The 24237-nt window shown below is 48.8% G+C and overlaps 1 protein-coding gene across 1 annotated transcript in view; it reads right to left on the reverse strand.

Annotated features, from left to right (window-relative positions):
* Nucleotides 1-2028: 2028 nt before the first annotated feature.
* The window catches only part of LOC139225905 (putative protein MSS51 homolog, mitochondrial), a 57138-nt gene continuing 34929 nt past the window's right edge, over nucleotides 2029-24237 (reverse strand). Inside the window, exons 6-7 of the mRNA XM_070856768.1 lie at nucleotides 5275-5368; nucleotides 2029-3902 (exon numbers count right to left, since the gene is read on the reverse strand). Of these exons, the coding sequence (XP_070712869.1) occupies nucleotides 3665-3902; nucleotides 5275-5368 (332 nt within the window). The 3' untranslated portion in view covers nucleotides 2029-3664. The remainder of the gene's footprint in view (nucleotides 3903-5274; nucleotides 5369-24237) is intronic.

The following is a 24237-nucleotide window of genomic DNA, read 5'->3' on the forward strand; positions in this document are numbered from 1 at the left end:
AGAGAGGATTGGGGAGGTGAGGAGAGGATCGTGGGGTTGGGGTGTGGGGAAAGAGAGGATGGGGGTTGCGACAGAGGATCGGGGGGGATGGAGAGAGGATCAAGGTGGGAGAGGAGGTCAGGAACTCGGGAGGAGCACAGTGGGGGATGCACATGATCCAGGTCGAAAGCGAGTAGATTGAGAGTGAGAATGTGATCCAGGTGGTAAGACGGATCACGTTCTTCCAACCCCACCCCCTTTACACCCACACCATGTTCTCCCTCTCCTCCCCCACACCTGGTTGATTTCTCAGAAAGCCCGACATGTGTGTGGCAAGTGACTTCATTGGACTGGATAAAATCTGGAAGTCATAACACTGTCACTATTCACTTCATACCTAATAAACCTGTTAACAATCTGTGACCCACACACAATGCCCCATCTATGGGGGCTTGGAGTGAAGTGGAGGTCAGGAACTTGTTTGGGGGGTGGGTGGGGCGGCGCTGAAGATCAGAAACTCAACGGGAGGATGGGGGGGAGAGAAGGTCAGAAACCCGGATGGAGGGGGGAGAAGGTCAAGAACTTGTTGGGGACAGAAGGTCAGGAACTCAGCGGTGGGGTGAGGGAGAAGGTCGTCAGGAACTTGTTGGGGGGGGGGGTGCGGGGAGAAGGTCAGGAGCTTGGGGGGAGTTTAGGAACTATGGGGTCGGGGGGGGGTGGTCAGGAACTTTTTGGGGAGGGAAAAGGTCAAGAATTTGTTGGGGGCAGGAGGGGGTGGAAATGTCAGGAAGTCAGCACTGGGGCAAGGTCAGGAACGTGTTAGGGGGTTGGTCAGGAATGTTGGGGAGGGGGAGAAGCTCCTAACCTGTGAGGGTAAGCCTTGCCTGCTCTCTGAAAGCAGCACTGTGAGCTCTGGAGCCTGGCAGTCAGGATGAATGGTTCAAATTACACATTGCAAAGTACAGGTACGTGATTGCGCAGGATCTAATTATACATTGCACACAAACTGCGGGGTGTGCCTTATCCACCAAGGGGACCAATCAGGAATCTGGTCTCGTCATCCAAGGGGACCAATCAGAACTTTGTTGCTGCAAATACACACTGTCACTCAGGACTTGGTGGATTGTGGAAAGGCCGAATTGTGATGGAATCCGGAGTTCGGTTTTAGGAAGGCAAAAAAACAGCACGTTGTTTCTGCGCCATTTTTCTATCAAATCGTCCCCTGCAAAGTGGGAAGCTTAGAATCAGTGGCCTAGAAATTGGACTCAAGCAGGCTCGGTGCTGCACGACGAGCCCATGTCCTATCCGAGAGGCCCAAAGAGCAATGGATCGATGGTCCCTTGTACCTCAACAACACACTTGGCGTGACAGGCCCACATTGGTCACCCCTCCAATGGCAGCGGCCCTCAGGTAAATCCTAGGAGAGGGGTGATTGGCGGTTCAGGGGCAGGGGGAGGTTGATTGATTGCGATTCCTGTGGACAGGAGGGCGTCACTCCTGCTCCTCCTGGCTCCACAGGATGGTGAAGATCTTGACTTTGCACAATTGTGTAATTGCCGGCCCGTTTTACATCTCTCCTGATCGCAATTTCCATAGAAACTGGAGGATGACCCCAGCCTGCACCTGAAGCACAGCCCACAAGGTAAATGATTGCAGTTTGGAGATTGGCGATTGGAGATGGATGAAACGGGAACTACCATCCTGAGACATGTTTAAAGCACTCACTTGCACATGAACCATTTATTACTTTGCACCATCTCATTTTGCTCTACACAACATAAAGCTGTTCTTACATTTGTTTTTTTTCCACTGCATAGATATTTTTATACACTTAATGATTTCTTCAATTAGTTATTAGCATTTAATTTACCCTGAACGGTCCTGTACACTGCAGGGACAGACCATAAAGGCAGTCCAGGCCGGTCTGGGATCGCATTTCTGGCTTGTCCCTGTTGGGGTCATTCAGGGTATATTAAACTCTGCTAATTCATGTGTGAAAGGGTGGCTCTCCATTTTAATGTGACTGGAAAAAATAATTAACTCCCAGTAAACAAGTAACACTTTATTGAAAACAATCAAAACCCATCCTATTTACCGTATCTTGTCCGAGTAACCAGTGGGATAACAGACAGTTTCAGTAAAACACATAATACAAGTCAAGGTCATTCCCCAGCTCATAACAGTTCAGCAAAATGAATGATTCGGTGTTTCCAACAATCCATATTTCAATCAGAAGTGTATTCTAATGTTTCTCCATGTGTTTACAATGTTACAAACAAGAACTCACACTGCAAAGTCAAACTGAAAATATATTTAGTTTTTGGTGACTTATAACATAAATAACATCGTCCCATAACACTATTAAACAGGTTATTAATCTAAATTGACACATAATCCAACAAATATGATATGGATGGAGAGTGAATTCTAGTCTATTTGTAGCATCACTGGTGGAACTTCATAATGTCACTCTAGGGGACAATCTACACAAGATGCCTGCTCCAGACTACCTCTGAGCCCTTTTAAAGTACCTATAATACAGGAGGACTGAATGACTACCAGTGTGTCGATAAATACATGGAAAATACAGCACAGAAACAGGCCATTCGGCCCAACTGGTCCACGCCGGTGTTTATGCTCCACACAAGCTCCTCCCACCCCTCTTCATCTAACCCTATCAACATATCCTTCTATTCCTTTCTTCCTCATGTACTTATCAAGCTTCCCCTTAAACGCATCTATGGTATTCGCCTCAGCTCCTTGTGGTAGCGAGTTCTAACCACTCTCTGGGCAAAGATTATAGGATTAGGGGGTCATTCAAATGGATGAAGATATCCTTTAAAGAAGATGCTGTCAACATGACCCCTTTGAGGACTGTTTTATCCTTTACAGCTTTCAGGATCATTTCCTTTTGCATGGTGTATGTCTGCGGTACATTAATACATTGTTTGGACATTCTTGTCCATTCCTGAAAGTAAACATTTGCCCAAACGATGTGTTTCTGATCTCAGCTTGGTTATTAGGCATAGAGATGGGAGATTACGTCACCCCAAAGTGTTTACATGCAGAAAGCAGTGTTTGCTTATTTTTGGGAGGGAGAGCTGGAAAAGAACTCATTCAACAGTGAATGTTATGCCTAACCACTACAATTTAACAAATAGAGTAATTTCCCCACACTAACAGTGAGCTGTAGGTCTGCAATGGGTTCACTCATTAGAGATGTTCAAAATCATGAGTAGTTTTGATAGAGTAAATGAGAAACTGTTTCCAGTGACAGATGACCATCCCGTGACCAGAGGACCCAGATTTAAAGTGATTAGCAAAAGAACCAGAGGAAAGACCTTTCTGCGCAGCAAGTTGTGATCTGGAGTGCACTGCCTGAGAAAGGGTGTGGAAGTAGATTCAATAGTAACATTCAATCGCAAATTGGATAAATACTTGAAGGAAATCATTTACAGGACTATGGAGAAAGAGCAGTGGAGTTGGACTAATTGGATAGCACTATCAAAGAGCTGGCACATGCACGATGGGCTGAATGGCCTCCTTCTGTGCTGTATCATTCTATGATTCCTGGAATAAAATGACAGTTGTTAGTTTCTCACACAATGGGGCTTAGTTTCAAACAAAACCAGATAATTTTCCATAGCAGCAAAAAGTCCTAATTTCTGTGCTACAAGTGCGGTTATCACCCAGATGGAGTTGAAAGGAAGTCCTCTTGCCCCAGGTCCTCCTCGCCCATTCCCTCCATGGACTCTGTGACTCCGTGGAACATAAGGTAGCTGGAGTTGCTGCTGACCAGCTGTTTGCTGGGATTGGACTGCACCTGTTCTAGTTTCAGGGAGGCAAAAGGATTTGTTCCGTAACTAATGATTCTGGTTTCTAGCTCCTGAAGGATCTGAAGGGAATACTTCAACTCCTGGTCACTGCAAACAGAAAAGGTTAACATTTTAATGTGCGAAGACAATTGAAACAAAGAGCATTCAGGGTTGTGGTGGTGAGCATGTGATTTTCTTCAGAGCGTGGCCACTCATCAAACTGAATATCTGACTTCCCATCCCCACAGCCAGCTCACTGGTCTCATTGGACCAGGGATCAAATGCAGACGTATCTCAGACGACATGATCAGGGAAACCAACATCTCGGCACCATTCAGGTTCAGTGTGTACTCAACAAAAAGTTCCTTTATTTAGTGCCTTTAATGTATTAAACTGTCCCAAGGCCCGTCACAAGAACGTTATCAAACAAAATTTGACACCGAGCCACATTGGGAGATACTAGGGCAGATGACCAAAAGCTTGGTCAAAAAAGAGCGTCTTAAAGGAGGAGAGGGGGTAGAGTGGCAGAAAGGTTTAGGGGAGAGAATTCCAGAGCTTAGGGCCTAGGAAGCTTAAGGCAATGCTGCCAAGCGTGGAATGATTAAAATTGGAGATGCGCAAAAGGCCATAATTGGAGGAATGCAGATATCTCGGAGGGTTGTAGGGCTGGAGGAGATTACAGAGATAACGTCCTGCATCTGCTCCGAGAGCCCAAAGCCGCCGGCACACTGTGAGGAGAAGGAACATATTTTGGATGGGTCTAAGGATGGGGAAGGGTGAAATCTGCAAACACTGCAGAGCCAGCACCCAAGATGATGAACACAGCTGAGAAAAAACTTAGGGAGGAAGACACTTTGATTCAAGGAAGCAAAGTCCTTTCACAAATCGCAAGACTCAACTGATGAAAAGGGGGGCCCTTGGGCATATGTGGGATATCTACTCCAAAAAAATAATGAAATGCATTACAGAATATCAGAAATAGGAACAGGAGTAAGCCATTTGGCCCCTTGAGCCTGCTCCGCCATTCAATAAGATCATGGCTGATCTGATCTTGGGTTCAACTCCACTTCCCCGCTCACTCCCCATAACAGTTGTCTCCATTATCGTTCAAAAATCTGTCTAGCTCCACCTTAAATATATTCAATGACCCAGAATGGCGGAGAATTGGGGTTGAATGCTAGCATTTTGATTTGGCCAAGGAAGGAAGCAGGGATTGGTTTTGGAGGCACTAAAATGTTGGCACTGAGAAAGCTGAAGCCAACTGACAAGTGACTAAATATATGTGCCCTGGTAGTACCTCCACAGTGTGCCATAAATGGCTATTTTCCCACACTGAAGGGGAAAGATGTAATAATCCAATTTGACAAGCACATATCCCCAACCCTTAGGATTGTCCTTCACAGTTCTGAAGTACTGCCACACCAAAAGGAGGTGCAATAATGTTAGAACTACAGTCATACTCAAAATCTGAAGTGCCTACCTATACATTGTAAATAGCGATGGGATCCTGTAGTCCCTCAGCAGCAGCAGTGTTGGTAGCCAGCCCTCAGCCAGGCCCTGTGAAGCATGGAATCCTGAGAATGGAGAGAGCAAGCTCACAATTACACACTGAGATCACCACCCAGTAACGCATTCAATCAGGCTCTTGAAAATGTTAAACCATGGGCATTACTCAATGCAAGGAATGGAATTCTTTATTGGTTCAGTTTATTGGCTCTGTTGGCATCTCCCAGGCAATACTATCTATAACATCTTGGCTTTCTTTCTTCATATAGACAGCCTTCTTCATCCCTCCCTCTCCGTATGGCTCACTATCACACAATCTCCCCCACCCAGTCTGCCATAGGGATTTCTTCAGTTCATCTACATTTACTAATTATCAGACATTCCCTCCCCCTCCTTTTACATTTCATGCTCTCAAAATATTTTTTCTTCAATCAAGGAATTAGAGTGAGAATTTCTGACCTACAGTGCAGTGTTCAGTTGAGAACCTCAGTGAATCTGATGAACCTCACTCAATCAGAACATGGAGAAGAAATTGCTTTCTCCTCTCGGAAAGTTATAAGAAGGTCATCACATATTTACTTACAATAGATTTTCTTTCCTTGCATTTTATCTCCACCTTTTCTAATGCATTTTCTTACCACCTCCATGGACACTCCCATCATTCCTTGGCCAGGTGACTCCTAGGGTTGCTTCTGAGGTGACCACCATGTGATGCAAAGATCCAATGCAAGTTGCCCTCCAGAGGTCTTGTCTCTACCCCCTGACATCCTCCTCCTTCAACAACGACAATTTGCATTTATATAGCGACTTTAACATGGTAAAACATCCCAAGGCACTTCACAGGAGCGATTATCAGACAAAACTTGACACCGACCCACATAAGAAAATATTACAACAGGTAAGCTTGGTCAACTTAAAGCAGGAGAGAGGGGTGGAGAGATGGAGAGGTTTAAGGAGAGAATCCCAGAGCTTAGGGCGTAGGTGGCTGAAGGCACAGCCACCAATGATGGAGCAAAGGAAATCAGAGATGCGTAAGAGGCAAGAATTGGAGGAGCGCAGATATCTCGGAGGGTTGTAGGGCTGGAAGCGATTAAAGAGTTAGAGAGGGGAAGGCAATGGAGGGATTTGAATGCAAGGATGAGAATTTTAAGTGGGTAACTGCTTGTTCTCTACATGGTGGTTGTCCCTAATGGCATGGGTGGGATTGGGAGCTCCCTATATCAAGATTATCTCAACAGGTCCATGCCAAAGTGTGCTGATATGCCAGCTGTTAAACTACCATCAAAGGGATGGCATGTTGGGAACCCCAGCTGAGTGTTAAGCAGTGGGTTCACCCCACATTCCACCACAATGTGCATTACCAATATCAGCTGAGCCATTCTGGCCAAGACATAAGAATTAGGAGCAGGAGTAGGCCATTAGACCCCTCGAACCTGCTCTGCCATTCAATAAGATCATGGCTGATCTTCTACCCCAACTCCACTTTCCTGCACTGTCCCCATATCTCTTGATTGTCTTAATATTCAAAAATCTATCGATTTCTGTCTTGAATATACAAAAGAGATAGGACTAGCAGGAAATCTGGCAGGTGATAACATCCCACCAGTCTGACCTTTTACTCCATTGAGCTGCAAGTGGGAAGATGCAACTACCATACATCCCACCTCTCCTGGAGTGGAGTTCCTGCACACCCCAACTGTGCCAGCAGCTTGTCCCGATTCTCAATGAGATTAAGGGTCGATATTTATTACTGGAAGTTTGCTCGATTTGAATTATGTGGGCCTGAAGGTTTGGAAAGTGCTGTTCTTAGCACTGTTGTTTCAAATCAATTTTAATGAGTACACGGAGACCGTGGGGTGGGTCATTGGAGAGGAGCAGCTCTTGTGTACCACCTAGCAGGATTTACAGGGGCCGAAATTCAGGCCTGCCAGAAACCTGGTACATCTACTGTCGTTTAGCGGTGGCCACTCGGTCCATTTCCGGTGATTTGTTTTTTAAATGGCTTCCGCCGATAATGACTGGCGGGAATCGGGAGTTTGTAGTGGTGTGGATGGGTTGATTGGAGCGGGATAATCAGGGGGAAATTCACTCTTCTGGTCACGTGCAGCCAACGAGCCAGCTGCTCCCTGGCCTTCTTAAAAGCCGGGGTTTGTAGCTCGGCCCCGAGGAGGGAAGGAGTTGTGTTGAAGGACGGCTGGTGCTGCTGGACCAAGAAAGGTAAGCCGACTTTCCCACCCCGAGCTGGAGACCCTGATGCAGGGTGTGGAGGGAAGGAGGTGAGTCCTTTACCCAGACACGGGGAGACCCACTCGCGAGGTCTTTACAAATGCCTGGAGGGAGATCGCTGGGAAGGTCTCCGGGACCTCCATTCATAACTCAGGGATACACTTTTGCACTCATTTCTGATGCGTCATCACAGTGGTACTCACCAACCATTCTATGTTTTGCAGGCCAAAATTGCACACAACAGGATGGAGCAAAGGAGGACTGGTGGTGGCGAGGCCGAGCTCCAAATCTTCACACCCTTGGAGGAGAGGGTCGAGGCGCCCATTAGCAGACATGGTGCCTTCCCTGTGGCCACCGGTATTGGCAATGCCAATGTGGGTAGGGGAAGGCCCTCCTTTAGTGCTCTCTCTCCCTGAATGTGCCAGCGCCTACTGTGCCTTTCGAAAAGTGTGCTAGTTGCAGCCTTCATGCATCAATACCCACCTCCCCTTCACGGCAGCCCTTCTCCCATTTATGCTTGCAGATGAGATCGCCCCTATGATCTGCAGTACTGGCAATGCTGATGTGGGCAGCATGGGTAAGTGAGGCCCTCCTTTAATGCTCTCCCCTGAATGCGCCAGCGCCTACTGTGCCTTTCGAAAAGTGTGCTCATTGTAGCCTTCATGTGTCAATACCCTGCCTCCCCCTCACAGCAGCTCTTCTCCCATTTATGCTTGCAGATGAGAGGCCGAATGTCAGACGAGGATAGCGAGAGGCACCACCTGTCAGCCCAGTGCCAGGCCTCGATGACACCCTTGAGGACATAAGTTCCGATATGCCGAATGACTGCATAGAGAACATTGAGGGCTCCAGCCTTGCTGACACCCTGGAGCACACTCCAGCTTTTGGGGACCTCAGTGAAGAAGAAGAGGGAGGACACTACTGACAGCAACGCGTCACTGCTTCCACCCACACGCACCAGCTCAGACACTGGGAGTGCGCGTTCTGATCTAGTTCAGATAGTACAGGGTCTGTGCTGGGTGTTGCACCGGGGCCTAGCGGGCTGCAGCATGGTAACGGGGCTAGGCAACCTAAGGTGCCACCTCTCCGGGGGACGAGTCCGCACCGGAGTTCCGCTGAGAAGGACTCAGACGATTCCATCGATGTAGCAGCTTATGAGAGAAGGGTGGAGGCCATACATTCGCAGCTGTTGGGAGTCATTGACGTGTGCCAGAGATGCTGTCGGAAGCGATCAGGAGTGTGGAGGAATCCGCCTCCCACATAGTCGACAGCTCTGCGCACACCATGGAGCTCATTATTGCCAGTGTGTAGGCGATGGTGGACTCTCAGAGTGACCAATGGGGATCCAGCTGTGATGCCGCAACCTGCAGGTGATGTGGCAGCTGCCATTGCAGCACAGGCGCGTGGGAATGAGCATATCGGTGCTGGATTAGAGAGGATGGTCGTGGCCCTGGAAGCTCAGAATGCTCTTATGCACTCTGGGCAACAGGCCACGGACAGTCTTACTGCTGCCATTTCAGCTGGCTATGAGACTCTGGCTGCTGTCATGCAGTCTCAGCTCGATGCCACCCGACACCTCAGTGTTGCGCTCGCAACTGGGTCCACCACAGGCCACGGGGGACCTTCCGGTGTGGTGCCACAGCACTGACCTGACCTCCCTCAACTTGGTCGCAGCATCCCTGGCCCCAGACCTGTCACTCCGCCAAGGCCTCCATTCATGGCCTCGCCCAAGCCAAGCCAGACAGAACCCTCCCAGGAGGGTGGTGACCAGTCTCCAGCCGGGCCTCCCAGGCCCAAAGCTGGACAAGGGTGTCCTAGAAGGACATCTGCAGCTTCCACGCAGGGAACATAGCAGCCTTCCCAGACCCATGAGGCAGCCACAGGGGAGACACTGAGGCATAGCAGTAGATTAGGCACACGTTAGAGGGGTTATAAGGAGATGCACATGGGTGAGAAATGATGGTTTTGTGTAACACTGATATCAATCTTTATTTTTGCACCTATATCTGGGCAGGTGTATCATTTGAGAGTGGGAAACTATGTATGAAGGGGCTCATTGGGATGGCCATGGACAGTAGAAGCTGAAGGGTCCTGTGGGGTTGAAATTATGTGAATGGAGCTGGGTTGTGCAGACCACCATGAATATGGAGACCTGTTCAGGAGAGTACTGCAAAGCACCACCAGGCAATGGAACCTCTGCTTGAGGATCCCAATACAGTGCTCGATGATGCACCTGGTGCCAGAATGAGTGCCGTTGTAGGCATGCTTGGCCGCTGTCCTGGGGTTCTGTAGTGGAGTCAGCAGCCAGATGGACAGGAGATATCCCTTCTCGCCATGCAGCCGTGGTTTGGCCCGGTGAAGACGGCAGGCACACTGGTCTGACGCAGGATGAACAAATCGTGGCTGCTGCTTGGATATCTGGCATTGATTGCCAGGATCCTATGCTGGTGGGTCACACACCAACTGAACATTCAGGGAGTGGAATCCCTTTCTGTTCATAAAGAGTTCAGGATGGTGTTATGGCGCCCTCAGGCCAACGTGTGTGCAGTCGATGGCACCCTGCATCCTGGGAAACTCTGCAATCTGGACAAATCCGGCTTGCTGCTCCACCTGCTTCTCCCTGGTCATCGGGAAGGATATATATTGCACTTTTCTCTTATGCAGAACATCAGTCACCTACCGGATGGAGCGGTGGGCGGAGAATTGGGAGATGTTGGAGATGTCTGCAGTTGCAGACTGGAAAAACCATGTAGCATAAAAGTCGAGAGCTATGGTGACCATAGTCTCAATGGTGAGAGTTGGCCTCGGCCTTGTATGAGGCTGCAGATCTGGCCGCAGGATATTGCACAGCTCCCTCAGGATGTCCTTTCTAAATCGCAGCCTTCGCATTGCTCATCACTGAGCTCCAGAAAGGAGAATAAATCGGTAGACCTTTTGACGGTAGCGCCTCCTTCCCCCAGATATGAGCTGGACCCCTCCAATGGCACCTGGCTGACTGCCTTCTCCCTGTTCCTCCTCATGTTCTGGAGCCTCTGCTGGCAAGGCTTCGGCCCAGTATATGCTGCGGGGGTCAGTGTACCTGACCCTCCTCCTCACGCCACCTCCCTCCTGGCCATCCTCCCTATCCGGAGGTCTGCGGCCAGCTGCAGATCATTCTCCCTGTTGGGCAGCGATGGCTGCTGCCTCTGTACCCGTTGCTGACAGCACTGCCTTCTCCTGCATGCTGCCCTGTGTCTGACAAGGTAGACAAGGCGTTGCCCTGCCAACACTGAGCCCATTCTGTCTGAGGGCTCGACGTTCATAAGCAGGCCTGTGTTTAGCAGGAAATGAGGCCCAGAGAGAGGGAAAAAGTGTTATAAACTCTCAAAAAGTTCTCAAGTGTGCTGCAGGTTTACTAATCCCCACAGATAAATCCGAAAAAGTTTGTCCAAAAAATACTTGATCACACCAAACCTCCGTTCTCCTCAGGTGGTCTCGAGCAGCCCAGCAAAGTGCACCGACCCAAAAAGCTGGCTGGGGCACCGTCACAAAAATAGCAGCCTGTTTTATAGTGAAAATAGGTGGCATGGCAGCGGTGCACACTTTAATGATGTCATTATGGCCGCAGGACCCATACCGCAGCGCAAGTCTGGGGTTTGGGGCGGAAGTGGGCACTGTCCCAAAAACCCTGCGCTTAATATGGGTCGCGGCGGCCAATCGAGTGGAAGGCTGCGGCCACTCTATTCCGCTGCATGGCTGCCGCGGTAACGGCCCATAAACGGACCATGAATTTCGGCCCCACAAATGTCTGGAGCAAGGAGATCCAAGAAAGTGCGAGAAGGAAAGCACAAGGAAAAACTCAGCAGAAGCTTCACACTCAACAACCGACACAAAAGTAACGACTGCAAAAGTGGATCGGGATGGGATTAACCACAATTGACAGGATGTGTGGCCCTTCAGTTTTCATTCTCTCACCGAATATATTCCCTTCTAAAAGTGTGGACATCACCTTCACTGAATCCTACAACCGACCAGATTCTGCGTAAATACAGAATTTATAACAGAAGATCACATAAACAAAGTCACCATCAGTGCAGAGGAGAGTCAGATGTCACTAAAACACTTCCAGTTTTAATTTTAGACCAAGCAAAACCCTTTAAGAATGCCACATGATAGCGACCCTCCTCCTCACTTATTTATAGCGGTTTACCTTCGGTATTAAATCTTGCTTTATTGGTGTCAGCCAGACATGGCTCGCTCTGCACAAGAATCCCTGAAATCTCCCTCCCTGATGCCACGTGCCCTTTTGAAACCTACGTTTTAGGGTCCTGCACATCTTGCAGCCCCAGCTGACCTCACTCAGTGTCATGTGGTGTTAATAGGCAGGAAGGTCCGACATACTGAGCTGAATAGAGGAGCCGGAGTGACCCTCTCGACACCACTAAAAGAACCCGGACTGCACCCTCCTCCCCCCCGCCCCCCCCAGCCCGCCCCTGCCCCCTCCATCCCCCGCTGGCTACTGATCACCCCGACCAAGTTACCGATCACCCCCGCAGGTTACCGCTCACTCCCGCCGCAGTTATTGATTCCCTGACTCAGTTACCAATCACACCGATCCAGCTACCACCTCCCCCATTGTGGTTACTCATCCCCCCAACATTGCCACCGCTACCTAACCCATGGCTAATAATTGACCGACCCCACCCCCCCCCCCCCCCAGTTCTCCTGAACACTGACAATCAATAATCATCTAATGAAGTAAAGGGAGTCTATTCACTTTTGGCTGCGCAGATGGGTACAGGGTACAATCCCTGTGCCTGAATGGTGAGGCCAGAGGCATCCCCGATGTTAGGCCTCAGGCCTCAATAAAAGTTGTTGATATTAAAGGTCCAATAGAGCAGGCAAGTTCTCTCCAGTATTCTGGCCAATATTTATCCCTCAACCAACATCACTAAAACTGGTCATTAACACATTGCTGTTTGTGGGACCTTGCTACATACAAATTGGCTGCCATGTTTTCTACATTACGACAGTGACTACACTTCAAAAGTATTTCATTAGCTGTAAAGTGCTTTAGGACATCCAGAGGTCATGAAAGGTGCTATAAAAATGTACGTTTTTTTTCCTTTCCACCCGAGAGGGAAGACAGAACCTTGGTTTAATGTCTGATCCAAAAGATAGCACCTCCGACAGTGCAGTGCTCCCGCAGTACTGCAGTGAAATGTCAGCCTAGATTATGTGCCACAAACAGCAATGAGATAATCTGTATTTTTAGTGATGTTGGTTGAAGGATAAATATCGGCCAGGATACGGGGGAGAACTCCCCTGATCTTCTTTGAAATATTTCCATGGGATCTTTTACGTCCACCTGAGAGGGCAGACAGTTTCACGAAAGATGGCACCTCTGACAGTACAGCACTCCCTCAGAACTGCAGTGATGTACAGCCTAGATTTTGTGCTCAAGTCTCTGGAGTGGGACTTGAAACCAAAACCTTCTGACTCAGAGGCAAGAGTGCAACCAGTGAGGCACAGCTGACACTAGTGCTGACTGTGGTACCATTTCCAATTGATGATTTATGTTTTGGGGAAGGATTGTCCACGGTGAGGCCTTCAGTGAGACTATTATTACTAGCTGCAAGAAGTGGCTTGTTTCTATCTTGTTGCTGGAGTGCGAGGTTGTGCCGTAGTCTCGATCTACATTCATAGGTCTCACACACTCAAAACACAGAATTCAAGGGTGTGGGCAAATGGAAATGCATCCAAGGGGCACATCTACCCTTTCAGGTGGATGTAAAAGATCCTGTGGCACTATTTCAACAAAGAGCAGGAGAGTTATCCCCAGTGTCCTGGCCAATATTTATCCCTCGATCAACATCACTAAAAACAGATTATCTGGTCATTATCACATTGCTCTTTCAATGTGCACATATTGGGCTGCCGCATTTCCTACATTACAACAGTGACTACACTTCAAAACAACTTCATTGGCTGTAAAGTGCTTTGGGACGTGCTGAGGTGATGAAAGACGCTATTTAAATCCAAGTCTTTCTTTCATCTATAATGTTCAACAAGAGGGGTGGTTTGTTTTTTTACACTATTAAATGCTACATTTGAGTTGAAAACCTGCGCAGTCAGACTATGATGATTTAGTGCTCTGTTTAGTATCCATCATCAAGGGTCACTGCAGTACTTACAGAAGAATGCATTACTTCATGTTACAATTTTTCTCAGCGCTATAAAGTGATGACTTGTTAATCGTGCCAGAAATACTGATCTCTCTTGTCCTTTTCGGCACATTTCTGAACAGTTAAGGTCAATGAGAATATTAGACAGTCAGTGAAAACAAAGACTAGACATGCCCAGTTGTCACTTTGATATAAGTATGGAGATAAAATAAATTGACCAAATGCTACTCAGTAAAACTATATGAAATATTTCCAAGGACACCAGTGCAGAATGAGAATGTGTCAGCATGCAGCAGACATTTTAGAAGTAGGTCAGATACTTATAGAACAATGTTGATATTTTGAAATGGAATGATCTATTGCTTAATAAATAATTGAGTTTTCAGAAGAGCAAAGATTAATGAGGCCCTACTACAGCTGCCACTCTCAACTGAGTCCAAAACTGGACAAGCATCAAAGAGGATGTTCCAGCACATTCTGTGACCGGATATTCTCACTGTCAACCACCATCCCACAGCCCAATGCTCTCTCCGAAAGTTCTATACCTTAAAAACATGAAAGTGTTACAAAAGTCCCACTCCTTCTACCTATTCTGATTAATGTTTACTTATTTGAGTCAGCCGTGAGTGGGTTGCACTCTCGCCTCTGAGTCAGAAGGTTGTGGATTCAAACCCCACTCCAGAGACTTGTGCACACAAATCTAGGCTAATTCTCCAGTGCAGTACTGAGGGAGTGCTGCACTGTCGGACATGTCATCTCTTCCCTGCTCTCTCGGATGGATGTAACAGATCCCATGGTACTATTTTGAACAAGAGCAGGGAAGTTCTCCCCCAGTGTCCTAGCCAATAGTTATTGGGATTTAGGGATAGTGCAGGAAAGTGGAGTTGAGGTAGAAGATCAGCCATGATCCTGTTGAATGGCGGAGCAGGCCAGAGGGGCCAAATGGTCTACTCCTGCTCCTACTTCTTATGTTCTTATTTGGATCTGGAAAAGTTAGTTTAACGCAACAAAATTGCAATCCAAAATGTAATCAGAAATGAGGCGAATAGTGGGGACCATTCAGTTGAACAGTTAGCGGGACACCTGCAGGATGGGAACGGGGTCCTTCTTTCAATACACAGACCCGAGCCGAGGCCTGAGGGGAGCAGTCACCACTTCCCAGTCAGGCCAGACCTGCATGGAGGTGGTGCGTGGGCCAGAAGAGGCCCAGGCTGGTAAGTTATACAATGCCATTTTTGGTTTTCTTGTGGGCCCGGAGGAGTAGAACCCCTTGCCCCAGGGCTAACCCACCCCGCTTCCTGCTCCCGAGCCCCCCCCCCCCACAACTGAAGGCCATGGACTGTTCCCTCCAGACCTCGGCTGAAGCCTCCTGCTGCTGATTTCCCATCCCATCCACTAGCCAGGTAGTGCATCTACCCACGTTTGGGCGGAGCTCTGATGAAAGTTATGGTAATGAGGTCGGGCTGTGATGATCGTTGTACTTGGAACTGGGGGGGGGCTACCTTTTGGGGTAGCATGGAATTTGAAGTAAGGGTTTGGATACCATCATATTTTTCATTAGGATTCAGAGGACCCAAACTTTAGCCCACAGGCAGGGAGATGACGTCCATATCCTCGGAAACCCCCCCCCCCCCCATCTCCGGGTTTGCAGCCCCACACCCCTGTCCCCACCTTTAAAATCAGGACCCATTATCTCAGTGGACATGCAGACATTTTCCCTGTCAATTCTAATGCATCTCATTCATTGGGAATCTAGGACCAGGTGAAGATAAACTTCTTGAGTCAGAAGGTTGTGGGTTCAAGTCCCACTCCAGGGACTTGAGCACAGAAAAATCTAGGCTGACATCCAGTGCAGTGCTGAGGGAGTTCTGTACTGTCGGAAGTGCCGTCTTTCAGATGAGACGTTAAACCACGTTCTCTCAGGTGGACGCAAAGGATACCATGGCACTATTTCGAAGAGGAGCAGGGGAGTTATCCCCGCTGTCCTGGCCAATATTTATCCCTCAATCAACATCACAAAAATAGATTACTTGGTCATTATCACACTGCTGTTTGTGGGAGCTTGCTTGTGCTCAAATTGGCTGCCACGTTTCATGCACCATCATAGGCAGTCCCTCAGAATCGAGGAAGACTTGCTTCCACTCCTGAAATGAGTTCTCAGGTGACTGTACAGTCCAATATGGGAATTACAGTCTCTGTCACAGGTGGAACAGACAGTGGTTGAAGGAAAGGGTGGGTGGGGAGTCTGGTTTGCCACACGCTCCTTCCGCTGTTTGCACTTGATTTCTGCATGCTCTCGGTGACGAGACTCGAGGTGCTCAAAGCCCTCCTGGATGCTCTTCCTCCACTTAGGGCCAGGGATTCCCAGATGCTGGTGGGGATGTTGCATTTTATCAAGGAGGTTTTGAGGCTGTCCTTGAAGCATTTCTTCTGCCCACCTGGGGCTCGCTTGCCGTGTAGGAGTTCAGAGTAGAGCGCTTGCTTTGGGTGTCTGGTGTCAGGCATGCGGATAATGTGGCCTGCCCAAAGGAGCTGGTTGAGTGTGGTCAGTGCTTCGATGCTGGGGATGTTGGCATGAGCAAGAACACTGACATTGGTGCGTCTATCCTCCCAGTGGATTTGCAGGAACTTGCCGAGGCAGTGTTGGTAGTACTTCTCCAGGGCTTTGAGGTGTCTACTCTATATGTCCACATCTTGGAGCGATATAGGAGGGCGGGTATCACTACTGTCCTGTAGACCATAAGCTTGGTGCCAGATTTGGTCTTCAAACACTCTCTTCCTCAGGCAACCGAAGGCTGCGCTGGCACACTGGAGGCGATGTCTGCCCTTGCTGATAGCAGACTCCCGAGATATGGAAAATGGTCCACGTTGTCCAAGGCCATGCCGTGGATTTTGATGACCGGGGGACAGTGCTGTGTGGTGGGGTCAGGTTGGTGGAGGACCTTTGTCTTACGGATGTTTAGTGCAAGGCCTATGCTTTCATACGCCTCTGTGAAGATGTTGATGATAGCTTGGAGTTCGGCTTCTGAATGTGCAGAGATGCAAGCGTCATCCACGTACTGTAGTTCGATGACAGAGGATTGACGACCTTGGATCTAGCCTGGAGGCGACGAAGGCTGATCAGGTTCCCATTGGTTCTACAGTTTAATTCCACTCCAGTGAGGAGCTTGTTGAGATTGAGATGGAGCATTGCAGCAAGGAAGATCGAGAAGAGCGTTGGCGCAATGATCCAGCTCTGCTTGACCGCGGTCGGGACATGGATTGGGTCTGTGGTGAATCCGTTGGTCAGGATCATGGCTTGCATGTCGTCATGGAGCAGGCGGAGGATGGTGACAAACTTTTGAGGGCACCCGAAATGGAGGAGGACGCTCCATAGTCCCTCATGGTTGACAGTGTCAAAGGCCTTTGTGAGGTCAAAGGCGGCCATGTACAAGAGTTAGTGCTGCTCCCTGCATTTCTCTTGTAGTCGTCACGCGGTGAAGATCATGTCCGTTGTGCCCCTTACTGGACGGAATCCGCATTGTGACTCTGGGAGGAGGTCTTCAGCCACAGGGAGAAGACGATTGAGGAGGATTCTTGTGATGACTTTCCCAGTGGCCGACAGCAGGGAGATTCCTCTGTAGTTGCCGCAGTCGTACTTGTCTCTTTTTTTGAAGATGGTCACGATTACGGCATCTCGGAGGTCTCCCGGCATGCTCTCCTCCTCCCAGATAAGAGAGATGAGGTCATGCATTCAGGCCAATAATGCTCTCCGCCATACTTTAGTGCCTCAGCGGGGATTCCATCTGCTCCTGATTCCTTGTTCTTAAGCTGATGGATGGCTTTTTCTACCTCGGACAGGGCTGGGGTTTTGCTGAGATGGTGGTGGGTAGCATCCTGCGGGATGGTGTCGAGGACATGTGTGTCGAAGGCAGAGTTTCGGTTAAGGAGATCTTTGAAGTGTTCCTTCTAGCGGGCCCTGACTGCCTCGGTGTCCTTAATGAGTGTCTCCCCGTTCTTGGCCAGCAGTGGGGTGGGACCTTGGGTGCTTGAGCCAGAGGTGGACTTAACTGCGGTGAAGAATCCTCGCACATCATGGCTGTCGGCCAACTGCTAGATCTCCTGTGCTGTCTCCTTCCACCATCTTTAGGTTGCAGGCTTTTTTGTTGGACCTCGGCCTTCAGCCGCTTGTAGAGCTGCTTTGCTGCTCCCGAATTGGGTTGTTGCTTTAAGTTCAGAAATAACTTGCGCTTGCGGCTTATTAGCTCCTGGATCTCTTTGTCGTTCTTGTCAAACCAGTCTTGGAAGTGACTACACTTCAAAAGTACTTCATTGGCTGTAAAGCGCTTTGTGACATCCTGTGGTTGTGAAAATCGCTATATAAATCAAAGCCTTTCTTTCTTTCTGGTAATCTCCCTGCCTGTGGGCTAAAGTTTGGGACCTCTGAATCCCAATGAAAAATCTGATGGTATCCAAATCCACACTTCTAATTCCACACTATCCCAATAGGTCCTTCCCCAGTTCTAAGTACAATGCCCTAGCCACTAACCAACTTCCTAACAGACGTTCCAGCTTTCTTCAGTGATGCAACCACGAGCCGACAATTCCGTGCCAAATTTCAACAGCCCGTCTGGTCTGCGGCACGGAGAGATAATCTTAGCTGCGATTGCTGTTGCTCAAGAAAACAGAGGCAGTTCCTGTGGCAATGCTGCTGTTTCAATGTTTCCAGCCGTACTGTGTACTTAATGGCTCGATGTCTCATTTGTTTCCTTAGAGTTGTTTCATCGTCTTTGCTAGATGCTCATTGATGGCACAGATCTAAATGTTGGCCTAGAGCGAACGTGCAAATTTAAGTCCTTTTTACCATTTGCAAAGCTCTTGTGTGCTGCATACATAAGACCTTCAGTAAATTATGGCCTGTCAACTGGATATCTTTATTGCTCTACGTGAGCTATGGACCTGAATGGCATCTCATGTATAACTATACACTTCTGCATCTGTTGCAGCCATTCACAGATCAGAAGCACAAATGTAAGCTCATTTACTTGTGAAAGGAACACTTTCAAACATAAAATCTGATTGGGGTTAAAGGTGGGAGGAGGTTGTCCAGGGTTAATGCATCATGTAATCCAGGATCACAGATCCAGGACCTTCCTCATCGGAACCATTCCAATGAGGAAGGTCCTGGATCTGTGATCCTGGATTGAGGTAAGCTGCATTTACATTGGTTTTGTTGTGTTCCTAACACAGATGAGACTCCACACAGGGAGGTTAAAGTAACAGTGACCTCAGTCTTCATTAAGACACTCCAGCGTGAGGAACAAGCCTTAGAGCCCGGCTTATATACAGTGCTCCCAAGGGTTGCTGGGATCCCTTGGGACTTCAGAGGATGCACGCCCTGGTGGCGGAACATGGGAGTGCATGCTTTACAGATACACAACATCACTCCCCCCTGCCAAAGTCAAAGAGAAAACTATTTACAAGGTGAGGCGGTCGGGAGCCTTTCTTTCCCTGGTGGACCGCCTCGGTACAAATGTCTGTTCTGGTGTGTTGGCTGTGCCCTCGCTGGACTGGCATGTTGTTGGCCCTGCAGGGCTGCTGGGTGAGCCTGGTCTTGCTGGGCTGTTGGGTGTGATGGGTTTGATTTCCTGGTCCGGCGTGGTATCGTTGATCTTTTGGGTGTATGTTATGTGCTCGAAAAAAGTGATGTCTGCTGTGGGTTGTTCAGGGCAGTCTGTGAACCGCAGCCTCGTTTGGTCCAGGTGCTTTCTGCAAATTTGTCCATTGTCTAATTTGACTACAAACACCCTACTCCCTTCTTTAGCTATCACTATGCCCGCGATCCACTTGGGACCATGTCCATAGTTTAGCACATACACAGGGTCATTCAGATCAATTTCCCGTGACACAGTGGCGCGACCATCGTTTACATTTTGTTGCTGCCGCCTGCTCTCTACCTCATCAGGCAGGTTGGGGTGAACCAGCGAGAGTCTGGTTTTAAGTGTTCTTTTCATGAGTAGCTCAGCCGGGAGTACCCCTGTGAGCGAGTGGGGTCTTGTGCGGTAGCTGAGCAGTACTCGGGACAGGCGGGTTTGGAGTGAGCCTTCTGTGACTCATTTAAGGCTCTGTTTGATTGTTTGTACTGCCCACTCTGCCTGCCTATTGGAGGCTGGTTTAAACGGGGCCGAGGTGACATGTTTGATCCCATTGCGGGTCATGAATTCTTTAAATTCGGCACTGGTGAAACATGGCCCATTGTCACTGACCAGTATGTCAGGCAGGCTGTTGGTGGCAAACATGGCCCTCAGGCTTTCAATGGTGGTGGTGGCGGTGCTTCCCGACATTATTTCACATTCAATCCAATTTGAAAAAGCATCCACCACCAGCAGGAACATTTTATCGAGAAACGGGCCCGCATAGTCGACATGGATCCTCGACCATGGTCTGGAGGGCCAGGACCACAAACTTAGTGGTGTATCTCTGGGCGCATTGCTCAACTGAGCACAGACGCTGCATTGCCATACACAGGACTCTAAGTCAGAGTCGATACCGGGCCACCACACGTGGGATCTGGCTATCGCTTTCATCATTACTATACCCGGGTGTGTGTTGTGGAGATCCGAGATGAACATCTCCCTGCCCTTTTTGGGTAGCACTACGCGGTTACCCCACAACAGGCAGTCTGCCTGAATGGACAGCTCGTCCTTTCGCTGCTAGAATGGCTTGATTAGCTCTTGCATTTCAACTGGGATGCTGGCCCAGCTCCCATGCAGTACACAGTTTTTTACTAGGGACAGCAGAGGATCTTGGCTGGTCCAAATCCTAATCTGGCGGGCCGTGACAGGTGATTTATCATTTTCAAACGCTTCCATGACCATCAACAAGTTTGCAGGCTGCGCCATTTCCACCCCCATGGTGGGCAATGGTAGCCGACTGAGAGCATCCGCACAGTTCTCGGTGCCTGGCCTGTGGCGGATGGTATAGTTATACGCTGATAGCGCGAGTGCCCACCTTTGTATGCGGGTTGAGGCATTAGTATTTATCCCCTTGTTTTCAGCGAACAGGGATATGAAGGGCTTGTGATCGGTTTCCAGCTCAAATTTGAGGCCAAACAGGTACTGATGCATTTTCTTTACCGCGAACACACATGCTAATGCCTCTTTCTCAATCATGCTGTCGGCCCTCTCGGCCTTGGACAAGCTCCTGGAAGCATAGGCGACAGGTAGCAACTTCCCTGCAACGTTAGTTTGTTGTAATACACACCCGACTCCATACGACGATGCGTCACATGCTAGCACGAGTCTTTTACACGGGTTATACAATACAAGCAGCTTGTTGGAGCATAAAATGTTTCTGGCTTTCTCAAAAGCAATTACTTGTTTTTTTCCCCATACCCAGTTCTCACCTTTACACATTAACACATGTAGGGCTCTAAAAGGGTGCTTAACCCTGGTAAGAAGTTACCAAAATAGTTGAGCAGTCCCAGGAACGACCGCAGCTCCATGATGTTCTGTGGCCTGGGCGCGTTCATGATAGCCTCTGTCTTTGCGTCTGTGGACCGAATGCCGTCCGCCGCGATCTTTCTCCCCAAAAACTCTACTTCTGTTGCCATGAAGATGCATTTTGACCTCTTCAGCCGCAGCCCTACGCAATCAGTCGCTGGAGGATCTCCTCCAGGTTTTGTCGATGCTCGACGGTGTCCCGACCCGTGACCAATATGTCGTCCTGAAAAACCACCATGCATGGTACCGACTTGAGTAGGCTCTCCATGTTTCTCTGGAAGATCGCTGCAGCCGACCGAATTCCAAACGGGCATCTGTTGTAGATGAACAGTCCCTTATGCGTGTTGATGCAGGTGAGGCCCTTCGAGGACTCCTCCAGCTCCTGCGTCATGTAGGCCAAAGTCAGCTCGAGCTTGGTGAACGTCTTGCCTCCTGCCAGCGTCGCAAATAGGTCATCTGCTTTAGGTAGCGGGTATTGATCCTGTAGCGAGAAACGATTAATAGTTACATTAGAATCGCTGCAAATCCTGACCGTGCCATCACTTTTGAGTACTGGAATAATTGGGCTGGCCCACTCGCTGAATTCGAGATGATGCCCTCATGTTGCAGCCTGTCCAGCTCGATTTCCACTCTCTCCCTCATCATGTGAGGTACCGCTCGCGCCTTGTGGTGAATGGGTCGTGCCTCTGGGACCAAGTGGATCTGCACCTTCACCCCGCAAAAGTTTCCAATGCCTGGCTCAAACATGGAAGGAAATTTGTTAAAAACCTGGGTACATGAGGCCTCATCGACATGTGACAGCGCTCGGATGTCATCCCAGTTTCAGCGGATTTTGCCCAGCCAGCTCCTTCCAAGCAGCGTGGGGCCATCGCCCGGGACAATCCAGAGTGGCAGTTCTTGCACCGTGCCCTTGTAGGTGACCTTGACCATGGCGCTGCCCAGGACAGTGATAAGCTCTTGGTGTTAGTTCTCAGTTTCGTGTGGATGGGGCTCAGGGCTTGTCTGAGTGCCTTGTTGCACCACAGTCTCTCAAACATCTTTTTACTCATGATGGATTGGCTAGCGCCAGTGTCCAGTTCCATGGCTACAGGTAGGCCATTCAATTTTAATTTTAGCATTATAGGTGGACATTTCGTTGAAAATGTGTGCACCCTGTGTACTTCAACATCTGCCTCCTCTCTCTGAGGCTCGAAATTGCTTTGATCCACCATGGACCGATCTTCCTCTGCCACGTGGTGGTTAGCAGGTTTTGCAGAGCTTGCAGTTCATCTGCAAGCTCGTTGGAGGTGCCCCATTGTTCCACAGCTCTTGCCAACATAATCTTTGAAGCGGCATGAATAGGCTGAATGGAAGCCTCTACAACGCCAACAAGGTGTGAATTACCTTGCATTCATCCTTTGTTGCGGACTCTGAGTCATCTGGGTCACCTGAGGCCTGTTGGCAGTTGCAGATTCGTGGTTTCTGCCCTGTACATTTCTGCTCGCAAACACAGTTCCAGTTAATTTGTGAACATTGCTAGTACTTGTGTGCTGAGAGATTTGTTTGGTGTTATCACTGGTGGACATAAACACCTGTGCTATCGCAATGGCCTTACTGAGGGTCGGTATCTCTACAGTCAAAAGTTTTCGTAGGATGGTCTCGTGGCCAATGCCCAGTACAAAAAAGTCTCTGAGCATTTGCTCCAGGTAGCCATGAAACTCATATTGTCCTGCAAGTCGCCTTAGCTCAGCGACGTTGCTCGCCACTTCCTGACCTTCAAATCGCTGGTATGTATAGAACCGATACCTCGCCATCAGCACGCTCTCCCTCGGGTTAAGATGCTCCCGAACCAGTGTACACAGCTCCTCATATGACTTATCTGTGGGTTTCACCGGAGCCAGATTCTTCATGAGGCTGTAGGTCGGTGCCCCGCAGACCATGAGGAGGACCACTCACCTTTTTGCAGCGCTTCCTTCTCCGTCCAGCTCATTGGCGACAAAGTACTGGTCTAATCATTCGACATAGGCTTCCCAGTCCTCACCCTCCGAGAACTTCTCCAGGATGCCCACAGTTTGCTGCATCTTTGAGTTGAATTCTCGTACTCGTCGCCAGTTGTTGTGTTCCTAACACAGATGAAACTACACACAGGGAGGTTAAAGTAACAGTGACCTCAGTCTTTATTAAGACACTCCAGAGTGAGGAACAGGCCTTAGGGGCGGCTTATATACAGTGCTCCCAAGGGATGCTGGGATCCCTTGGGACTTCAGGGGCTGCGCTCCCTGGTGGCAGAACATGGGGGTGCATGCTTTACAGATACACAACAGGTTTGTGCTATGATGCTGTAACCAATTGCTGACGCATGTGTCAGGCAGCCAGCAACAAAGCCGCAGTAAAATTGCTGGATTCACCAAGGCCACCCGGGAGGCCTAGATATGTTGCAGCAGCCTGCCAACGCTTACTTTCTGGGCTCTCACATGTGGAAGGACCACTTTGGCAGAATACCGGCCAGCTGGCAGCCCCCTTCTTTCATTTAGTCAGTCAGGAGTCTGAAGCACATGCAGAAAATCACCAGTATGCTCAAGAACCTTCCGAAACAAATAGAAAGAAAAGAACGACCTTGCATTTATATAGTGCCTTTCATGATCTCAGGATGTTCCAAAGCGCTTTACAGCCAATTAAGTTTTGAAGTGTAGTCACTGCTGTAATGTGGAAAAAGCGACAGCCAATTTGCGTACAGCAAGGTCCCTTAAACAACAACGTGATGCTGGTTGAGGGATAAATATTGGCCAGGACACCACGAAAACTGGAAAGAAATATGTTTTTTTTTTAAGAAGTGTTTGAAGAGGGCAATGGCCGGGAATTCCCTCAGAACTGCTTCCGCCCATAACTTCACCTGCAGTGCAAAGGAAAACCGTTTACACACATAAGCTTATGACATCAGGACAAGAGGAAATTCCTGGTCCATATCCCAGTGATATTCATTTAAAGATCTACATAGGAAATAGAAACTGGGCAAATTAATTTAGTCAAAACTGACAAATATTATGCCCTATGTTTCTATATTCCATATTGATTTATTTATTATTT

This window comes from Pristiophorus japonicus, chromosome 15, assembly GCF_044704955.1.
Source record: "Pristiophorus japonicus isolate sPriJap1 chromosome 15, sPriJap1.hap1, whole genome shotgun sequence".
In the NCBI taxonomy this organism is placed as follows: Eukaryota; Metazoa; Chordata; class Chondrichthyes; family Pristiophoridae; genus Pristiophorus; species Pristiophorus japonicus.